Below are 11,451 nucleotides of genomic sequence, written 5' to 3' on the forward strand. Positions count from 1 at the left end.
ACTGTATGATTAAATTAAATCCAAACTGGCTTGGTGTGATTATCAAATTGCAAAAGCCGCAATTTAATTAAATAAATATATGCAATGTGTGTTTCAGAGTTCTTTTATACACGAGAAGCTCATGGTCTGGTGATTTAAAATGCCATTTAAACCTGTCAATAAACAGAAAGCTTGAGGATTCTGAAAAATGTAAAACAAAGAAATATGTGTGATTAACTGTATGATTAAATTAAATAAATCCAAACTGGCTTGGTGTGATTATCAAATTGCAAAAGCCGCAATTTAATTAAATAAATATATGCAATGTGTGTTTCAGAGTTCTTTTATACACGAGAAGCTCATGGTCTGGAGTTTTAGTATCTTTTCAGTATAATAATAATAATAATAGTAATAATAATTATATAATCACAAAATTTTTGGTCAAATTGTTTAGACCTACAAAAAGTGCATTTAACCTGAAGCTTTAAAAATGAATTATATAAAAAAAACCTTTCATTTTAAAATCAAATGTGCAAATTTGTGACAGTCAAATGTCAGACGTTAGATGTCCTTAAATATGCTCTTTAGATTATTCTCACATTGTGGATTTCAAACTTAGCCTATAATTATCACATTGGCCTTGATGTTAATTTTTGATACATTTTTTGAAATCCAAACTTTTTGGGATCAAAATCACTTCATTTGACAGCACATGGTAGATTAGTTTTCTGTTTAGGATACATTTCCTCAAAGTAGTCGATGTGTGGAGGCTGCAGAATATCCAGAGCTGACAGCACCTGTGGAGAAACAAAGACAGAGCGCCAGAGGTCAGCTTTGACGCCAGAGAATGTAGGCACTGACACCAGCCTTCATATGACATTCGTTTCCCAGGCACCAGCAGCCCAGGGACAACCAGAGCTAGCCAGGCTCCCGCTAATGGCACCATGGGGATAGCACATAGATAGCGAGAGTTAGGTAACACTAACTGATTAAAAAAAACAGTAGGGGATGGTGGGAAGCTCACATTGTCGTGCTTGAAGAAACAAAGCATCTTCAGCTCGCGGAAAACCCTCTTGCAGGAGACGAGGTTTTGGAAGACATTGGGCATCTTTTTGAGGGCCACGCGTTTGCCGTCTCTGGGGTCTGTCACTGACCTGAGGAGAAAAGATGAGAAATAAGCCATTAGGCAGGGCAATATACCAAAAAATGTCTGCATTCATACCAAAAAATATCAATATATACATTAGCATTCAAAAGATTTAAAGTTTTGAAATAAAGTTTCTTGTGCTCAATAAGGCTGCATTTATTGAATTCAAAATAAATAAAATGTAAAATATGAAGAGTTTATTTGCAAAAACAGATAACTCCGCTTTTTAAAATTAAAAAAAATCATGTTATCATGTTTTTATTGTGTTTTATTGTGTTAGTTAGCTGTATTTTTTTTTTTTTAAATTTACCTAATCAAAATAACCCAAGTGCAGTTTGATTGAGATTAATTGTCGATATACCCAAAAATTTCTACATTCATACCAAAAAAATATCAATATATACATTAGCATTCAAAAGATTTAAAGTTTTGAAAGAAAGTTTCTTGTGCTCAATAATTCAATTTATTGAATTCAAAATAAATAAAATGTAAAATATGAAGAGTTTATTTGCAAAAACAGATAACTCCGCTTTTTAAAATAAAAAAAAATCATGTTTTTTATAATGTTATCATGTTTTTATTGTGTTTTATTGTGTTAGTTAGCTGTATTTCTTTTTTTTTTAACCTAATCAAAATAACCCAAGTGCAGTTTGATTGAGATTAATTGGAATGCACAATGTAAAAACATGATTTTTGAAAATTGTTAAAAACAGTTATCTGTTTTTGCTAATTAACTCTCTCACTCTCTCTCTATATATACACTGTATATATATATATATATATATATATTTATATATATATATATATACATACACAATTTAAAATAACTTTTTTTAAATTTACCTAATCAAAATAACCCAAGTGCAGTTTGATTGAGATTAATTGGAATGCACAATGTAAAAACATGATTTTTGAAAATTGTTAAAAACAGTTATCTGTTTTTGCTAATTAACTCTCTCACTCTCTCTCTATATATACACTGTATATATATATATATATATATATATTTATATATATATATATATACATACACAATTGAAAATAACTTTTCTATTTTCGTATATTTTAAAAAGTCATTTATTTCTGTGATGGGAAAGCTACATTTTTAGCAGCTATTATTCCAGTTTTGAGTATCACATGATCCTTCAGAAACTACCAAACTACCTACTACCATTGTTGAAACATTTGTGCTTTGTAATACTTTTGTGGAAACAGAGATTTTTTTATTTATATTTTTTGGATTCTATAATGAATAGAAAGTTCAAAAGTACAACATTTAGTTGAAATAAAAAGCTTTTTTAACATTATAAATGTCTATACTGTCACTTTTTATTGATTTAATGCATCCTTACACAATATTCTATCACAATATTCTTGTTAAAAAAATTAACAGTATAACTTTTGAACAGTAGTGTAATATATATGGTTGTGTTTTTCAATTTATCTACATCAATTTTTGATGACACAAATGAACCGTTTTGAATTAGTTCACTGAAGCAGTTTGAAGTGATTCATAATAATTAAAGTCTTGAATCTATCAACTCTAAAACGAGTACTTGTCACGATAGAAGGAGGGATTGGGAAATTAGTCTCATGATGTGGAAACTTTATGATCAAATACAAAGTGCATTAAAATAACTGATATTCATACTGTTGTGTAATTTAATTTTTTGTCAGCAAAAACTTTAACCATATTGTGAATATTTGCTAAATCGGCCAGAACTAATCTGCAATTTAATTATATATTTTGATTAATTTTGACACAAAAAGAAGAAGGGAAGAGAAAGCGAGAGATGATTTGTTGATAAAAAGGCAAGCGCTGAAGGGCCCTCAGTAATGGCCTTGAATGTTGCCGGTTTGTGAACATCTTTTGTCGTCACTGTGCTATGAGCAGCTCGATGTGACCTTACTGACAGATGCCAATTGGTATAAGTGCCTCTCCTTCTTCCCTGAAGAGTAACACATTTTCCACAGCAATTTTAAACACATTACACAAATGTAGCTATCATTTCCCGAGCATAACGTGTCATTTCAACACGCCGCTGTGCAATGCTATACCTTGCTTGCCTGTTCATTTTTATGTATTGACTATATATGAAAAGACATTTTCTCTCTTGAATTGATAACATCCATGATTATAAAATAGAGCTTGTGTGCATTTATGCAAACTATAAAGTGCACAATAAGTCTCAAACCAATACACAGACGAGTCATATATAATGTATGTATAAGATTTTCACAACACCAAATGCTTTAGCTGTTTTTGTCGCATAATAATCGTCTCAAATGTGACTGGTAAACCTCAGAGGTGTGATCAATGTACACAAATAAGTCTGTCCCTGTACACCTCACCTAAAACAGAATGGAACATTTAGACTTAAAAACAATTCATGCTCACGCAAACACACACACACACAATAGCTTCATGCAATGATAACTTCTTTTGAGGAACACAAAAGAAGATATTGTTTCATTATTTCGTTTTAATTTTGTCCATATGTGGAAAGTCACTGACTTTCACTGTATGGGAAACATTATTCAAAATATCTTCTTTTGTGTTTTACATAAGAATAAAAGTCATATATATAAAAAATATTAATATACACTACCGTTTAAATGTTTAGCGTAGGTAACATTTAAAAAAAAAAAATGTATTTGAAAAAAAAAAAATGTATTTGAAAAAACAGCAATATTGTGAAACATCATGTAAACTAACGTTTTAATTTAATAATATTGAATCCATTACATTAGTCTTCAGTGTCACATGATCCTTCAGAAAAGTGGCAGAAAAGTAAGACAAAGTGGAACAGAGCAGTGACAGATATATATTAGGGATTATAAAATAAATGAAGTGTTTATTTAGGGTCTGAGGAAACATTGATCGGGAAAATGAATGATTAACGGAGTAAAAGCTCTCTTGGGTCGGCACCATGACACACAAACACTCTCGCACACACACGCCTGGTCACGGCATGTGATTCACAAGCTGGATTAGACAACAGCACGAGGGTGAGGGAGAGGGAGAGAGAAAGAGAGAGATGTTTCTTTGATAAAAAGGCTATCGCTACAGCACTGCCATCTCTCCTCAGTATCAAAGCAAAAGCTACAGCAGGAAATGAAGACAAGTTTCTTGGAAAATAGAGCAATAAAGAAAGACAGTCTTGTATAGATATACGCGCTGAATGAAAATGTGACAGACAACGCAATAGATTTGCACAGGAAGTTATCCCGGGAATAACAAGGATGGAGTTTATTCCCACATCCCAACCAGCCTGTCACAGCAACAGTGACTCGACCAATGGCGTAGCTTTAGGGGCGGGACTATCTATGTGTTAGTAAACAATCAGTTTTGATGCTAGTGGCAACACTTCAATTTAATGTTTTGCATTTAAGAATTACATATTAATCATATTTGTGATGATGTTAGCTAGTTCCGTTATTTTCTATCTTTCTAAGCTTAGTTCACAGACATGCACGCGAGAGACTCGTCGAATTGAACTCATTAAAGCTTTGTCAGCAGCCTTGCCTCAAAATCCCTCCCTCCACCGTTTCCAGGTGCCAGAAAAATAACGACAACACAGCCACGTGAGCCCGACTGATGCCTGGACCATATGTGGAAAGTCACTGACTTTCACTGTATGGGAAACATTATTCAAAATATCTTCTTTTGTGTTTTACATAAGAATAAAAGTCATATATATAAAAAATATTAATATACACTACCGTTTAAATGTTTAGCGTAGGTAACATTTAAAAAAAAAATCTTTTTTTTGAAAAAAAAAAAATGTATTTGAAAAAACAGCAATATTGTGAAACATCATGTAAACTAACGTTTTAATTTAATAATATTGAATCCATTACATTAGTCTTCAGTGTCACATGATCCTTCAGAAAAGTGGCAGAAAAGTAAGACAAAGTGGAACAGAGCAGTGACAGATATATATTAGGGATTATAAAATAAATGAAGTGTTTATTTAGGGTCTGAGGAAACATTGATCGGGAAAATGAATGATTAACGGAGTAAAAGCTCTCTTGGGTCGGCACCATGACACACAAACACTCTCGCACACACACGCCTGGTCACGGCATGTGATTCACAAGCTGGATTAGACAACAGCACGAGGGTGAGGGAGAGGGAGAGAGAAAGAGAGAGATGTTTCTTTGATAAAAAGGCTATCGCTACAGCACTGCCATCTCTCCTCAGTATCAAAGCAAAAGCTACAGCAGGAAATGAAGACAAGTTTCTTGGAAAATAGAGCAATAAAGAAAGACAGTCTTGTATAGATATACGCGCTGAATGAAAATGTGACAGACAACGCAATAGATTTGCACAGGAAGTTATCCCGGGAATAACAAGGATGGAGTTTATTCCCACGTCCCACAAGCCTGTCACAGCAACAGTGACTCGACCAATGGCGTAGCTTTAGGGGCGGGACTATCTATGTGTTAGTAAACAATCAGTTTTGATGCTAGTGGCAACACTTCAATTTAATGTTTTGCATTTAAGAATTACATATTAATCATATTTGTGATGATGTTAGCTAGTTCCGTTATTTTCTATCTTTCTAAGCTTAGTTCACAGACATGCACGCGAGAGACTCGTCGAATTGAACTCATTAAAGCTTTGTCAGCAGCCTTGCCTCAAAATCCCTCCCTCCACCGTTTCCAGGTGCCAGAAAAATAACGACAACACAGCCACGTGAGCCCGACTGATGCCTGGACCCGAGCTCCCCGAGCGCACTTCAGGACTCACACACAGAACCTACTTCCTGGAGATAGCAAAGCGAAATGTCTAAAATAGAAAGATACGCCTCACTCTCACTCTGCATCTATCGCTCCATCTATTTCTCACTCTCTTTCCCTCCGCTTTTAATCATTGGCTATTCAAAGATGAAAAGCCTTTCTGAAAGGGACAAAGATTATCCGAGTACTTCAAACATGGCTTTTCTCTCTCTAAGAGCACATGAACATGTCCTCAGAAACAAAAATGGCTCTTTTGCTTGACGTTCCAAAAAGTAATGTAGAGGTTGATTTAAGGTCACGACTACAAGTGGACAAACCCTTTGGGACTAAAGAGTAGTTACATCAGTCTGGAAGTACAAAATGGCTCTCTCTCAAATTTTTTTTTCTGTTGTCAGTGCTGTGCGTTTTAAAGCAGCCAATCAAGTTCAAAATAATTCAATTTAAATCATCGTTTTGAGATTATTGTGTTCTGTTCCGTTTTGTTGTGCCCTGTCTAGATGTTTATGAATGCACAAATTTGCCATGCAATGCAGTTAGCGTGCACATAGCATGTCTATCAAGTTAAGCCTTTGGGTGAACCTTATGTAATGTACACTGTAAAAAAAAATCCATAAAATTTACGGTAAAAAAACGGCAGTTGTGGTTGCCAGACGTTTTAGGTTTTACGGTTTTAACTTAAATTTACAGTTAAATACCATCATTTCATTAACTGATATAATGTTAATATACCAACCTATTGTTGTACTGAAATCTGTTTTGTACCTTTGTATTACACTGATAACCACCAAAAGCAGGTGGTAATGAGAAAGTCACATGATGAACCAAAGCCCATCACAAGTAGCTTTTAGATAATAACATATATAGAAGGTGCACAGTGTCATTCACACAAACGCTAAACACCATCATGGTAACACACATGAAACTGAAATAATGCAATAAACATTCATTTAACAACATTAGGTGTAACACACAACCCTAATATGCAAAACTGATAAGAAAAAACTAAGAAGAAACATAGTTATTTCAACAAAAAAACATCAAATTTGAAATGTAACACAGGGAATTCTGGGAATGTCAATTTACGGTTATTCACTGTAAATTATACTGTATTTTTCACTTCCAAAAACAGTATACTACCATAAAATTTATGTCCAATACATGTAATGTCCAATACAGTTTTTCACCGTATATAGTAGGGGAATTTACCGTTAACCATTTAACAGGTTTTTACTGTAGCATTTTTACAGTATTTTACCGTTAAATTCACGATCATTTTTTACAGTGTAATAAATTTTCATGAACAAAAGCTTTGCTTTGTTTTCACCTTTGCATGTGGCATACAGACATTGGCAATAAATAATAAGAGGTCGTTTAAGAGCTTCTCGCACAGGATATATCATTATCACTTTATTATAACTATTAATATTAAAATATGAATAATATTAAAATTAAATCCATTAAATTTCTATAATATTTAAATAACATTATTTAAAAAATACTTAAAATGTAAGGCTTCACATACATACATAACATATACATTACATAAACTATATATATATATATATATATATATACATACTGTGTGTGTAGTGTATATATATGAATGTTCATAAATGATCTGTTAATCATCATTATTTATTAATCATTTTTATTATTATTTATTAATCAATATAGAAATATTTTATATCACTAGAAAATCTTATGATATAAAAAAAATATTTTAAATAAAAGCTATTCACATCTTCATCAAAGATCCCAGTTTCCACAAAAATATTCAGCAACACAACTTTTTTCAACATGTATTATTTTCAACAACAGCCAGTTTATCAACTCAAGGTCTTGACCTTGTTACAGCCCTAATGCTAGAACCATTCACTGTACAATGTACTTTTGAACAACGGTATCTTTCACCACATTCATTGACACACATAATAACATGCCATCTCACTGTACTGTGTAATTATACAATTATGCTGTTTACGTGGAGATAAGAACTTGCGAAGCTGGTCTAGGAAACGTAGAAGAACCTCTCAAGTGCAAAGCTCAAACTCAAGGTGAATTCTGCAAGCGAAAATCCATAAGACAAAAAAACCCCCAGGTCATCTCATGAATACTACAGCCGAATCCACTTTGCGTAGCTGAGACTCGCTCCTTGAAGGTTTCTTCTAGTCTCAAAGGCTATTGATTCTGCTTGGCTAACACATGCAGATCCGTATCGCAGACAGATTGCCATGTTTTGTATCAATATAATACCAGTTAGTGGATACAACAATGTGCTGATGAAAATCTGCCCCAAACCAGGAGAACGGGAGCCATGTAATAAGAGGGTAATTCCTGCTGAAGTGTATCTCGTGATAAAAAGCCTCTCTGGTGGAGTGTTTTTCTTTGGGTTGGGCGTTCTGAACTGTGTGAAACCTACAGAGATCAGCTTGTAATCTGAGGCCAGCCATTTTTCCTCAGTCGTTAATAATTCATCATCGATCATATTCACATTGGTACCAGGGGACAATGGCATGTTTGAAAAAAAAGTATTTTTAGAAACCACACAAGATTTCAGGGCGCTGGCGACAGGGTGTATTTTTAAGAGAGGCTTATTTAACAATTTCAAGAGAACAAATACCGGCCAATTCAGATTTGAAAAACGTCGTGTTTGTTTGCCCTGTCGCTAAAGGAACCGTCCTCTAAGTGTTTGGTAAATTGCACAGTGCTTTGAAAGTATAAAAGCTCTCGCTGTAAACTGCAAACAGACTCAGAGTCTATACTGCCACTAAAATTGCCCACAAAACAACTCTTCAGAAAAAATAATGCTGTATGTTCTGTGCATTCAAGACGGCACTTCAGAGACTTCCTAATAACATATTTTACAGAAGTCTACTGTAAAGAACTCATTTCAAAAGCATTTCAGGCCACAAACAACGCAGCACTGAAGTTGTTTTTTTATGTAGGCTGTAAATCTATGTAGGCTGAAGTCAGTCATGGATCTTAAACCATCCCTCAAGAATGAAGAAGAGATGATTCTAATGGGGTTGAATTAATAATGGATACCAAAATTTTGGTTTGATCTCAGCATCTGGTATTTTGGTATCAATACTAAAACAAAACCTTGGACAACAAATGAACAGTCTCTGGTGACTGTGGTATAAGAGCTAAACAGGACAAAAAATATCAATATCAATAATTCACAATATCTTTTTTTATTTTTTGCTATTCCTGCTACACACTACACACACACACACACACACACACACACATATAATACACACATATAAATATATTAATCGATAAAAATATAAAATATAAAATAGCAACCAAAATATACATGTAAACGGATAAATTACATATTAATTTATTAAAATTATTATTATTATTATTAAATGTAAAACTAATTAAAAATGATAGCAAATAAAACAATTATAGAAATCTAGTATCTAGCTACTATCCAAAGTTTGAGGTCAATAAGATTTTTTTAAAGAAATTAATTTGTTTATTCAGCACGGATGCATTAAATTGTTCAAAATTGAAAGTAACAAATGTATAATGTTACAAAATATTTTAATTCCAAATAAATGCTGTTTTTATGTTTTTTATTCATCAAAGAATCCTGAAAAATATTATAATTCCCACAAAACTATTAAGCAGCAGTAACTGTTTTCTCCATTGATAATAATAATGGTTCTTGAGCAGCAAATCAACATATTAAAATGATTTCTGAAGGATCACGTGACACTAATAACAAGTAATGATGCTGAAAATTCAGCTTTGTCATCACAGGAATAAATTACATTTATAAAAATATTAAAACAGAAAACACTTATTTAAAATTATAATATTATTTCACAATATGACTGGTTTTACTGCATTTTTATCAAATAACTGTAGCCTTGTAGTCATCATAAAATACCATCCCAATCCTTGGAATGGTAGTGTATATTGCCAAACACACACACACACACACTTACACACACACACACACACACACACACACACACACACAATATTTCATACTTGTTGAGCAACAAAATAAAAGTTAAAATATCCTATTAGCATTACAAAAAGATTTAACAGATCAATGCATCACTTTCACTTCAAATGAAAGCCAAATGTTTAAATGGATTTAAGTTAAAACACATGTACACAATCAACACTCGCCCGATAGTGACCATTCAGTCAGCAGATCTGAAATTCTCTCACACCTTTGGTTTTTTTCACAGTTGAGCCCTGAGATCTAAAAGCAGGCAGGGATAAAACACATTCAGTGGCACTTGACAATTAACTGCTTACTTAACTGCATTAATACTTAATGGCTTCTCGCATGTCGAAAGATAACAGACGCTGTTTCAAGTGCACACACTCAGGAAATCACAGCCTGAATACTTCATGGGCAACATTTTGATGAGGAACCAGACATTGTTGATTTATGATACACTGCCTTTTTTGCAGTCGCAGAGGAAAAGCACTAAGAGAATCTGGCTTTTTCATTGCGAGCCCTGGGAGGATAGAGTGATTGTAGGGTTTTTGGCAGTGCCACACAGCTCTCCGTCCCCAGCCACTTTGATTTTCCTAATTAATCTACAGAGCCCGGCCTCTTTTCCAGCCCTCTGCACGGATTCTTCCCCCTCAACCTCAAATAAGACACGGCGTCTGATTCGCTGATGTACACTTCCTGTCAGCGGGGGTGACGAGGGGAGCGAAGGGCCCGTCAGTCAGGGTTTGCGTCAGTCGTTACGCATGTTGACTGTTTAATACACCGGCCTCTTGAGGTGGATGGGGTCTGAAGGTTGTGTTTGAATTAGCCTAGCAAGGATTAGCATATGCCTGCATAATGAATCAAAAAAGCAGCAGCACATCGTGTCAGATGATCTGAAGTCCCTGCACGATTCATGTGACACACTTCCACCAGCGCTTAGAACAAGGAGCCAGTGTGAAACTTCACCTTCCTCACACTGCAACTAAACAACTTTGGCTTCTACTGAAAAACGGAGGTAAAACGTCCTTTTAGCCCCAAATGTGAGCAAATAAAGACCTGTATTGTCAAACTCCCATAGGGAGAACTGCAATATAACATAGTATGGTTATTTGACAAATAAAAATGTCCATAAATGCCTATTTTCAACTTCAAGATTTTAGAATACAATCTAAATTTGTTTGGACACATTTGATTGAATCAATGTTTTTCATGGCCTTAAAGGCTTGTTGTTTAAAGGCTTATGCTTATATTTTTATATTTCTATATTTGAAATATAAAAATAAATACAAATAATATAATATAAATAATTCAAGTAAACATCATTTTAATTAATAGATTATAAGTTCAATAAAGTATTATAAGTTATTATAATCAATAATATCAACAAAAAAAAATATATATATATTAGTAAAATAAAGTTAATAAAATGCATTTACTTGATTACTTATTGATATATAGTTTATATAAAAAGTTATATTTATTTTTATAATACGCTATATCATTTATGATCTTAAAAGCCCTTTGATGTAAGGCATATTTATGTTTTGTTTATATTTTTGTTGGATCTATCTATCTATATATCTATCTGTCTATCTGTCTGTCTGTCTTTCTATCT

General features: G+C 33.5%; 1 protein-coding gene across 1 annotated transcript in view; it reads right to left on the reverse strand.

The window, feature by feature from the left end:
• Positions 1-11,451, reverse strand: part of LOC107588115 (serine/threonine-protein kinase NLK-like) — an 88,038-nt gene that overhangs the window by 49,697 nt on the left and 26,890 nt on the right. Inside the window, exons 3-4 of the mRNA XM_016276128.1 lie at positions 1,004-1,133; positions 721-776 (exon numbers count right to left, since the gene is read on the reverse strand). Of these exons, the coding sequence (XP_016131614.1) occupies positions 721-776; positions 1,004-1,133 (186 nt within the window). The remainder of the gene's footprint in view (positions 1-720; positions 777-1,003; positions 1,134-11,451) is intronic.

This window comes from Sinocyclocheilus grahami, unplaced genomic scaffold, assembly GCF_001515645.1.
Source record: "Sinocyclocheilus grahami isolate Dianchi unplaced genomic scaffold, SAMN03320097.WGS_v1.1 scaffold6.1, whole genome shotgun sequence".
NCBI lineage: Eukaryota > Metazoa > Chordata > Actinopteri > Cypriniformes > Cyprinidae > Sinocyclocheilus > Sinocyclocheilus grahami.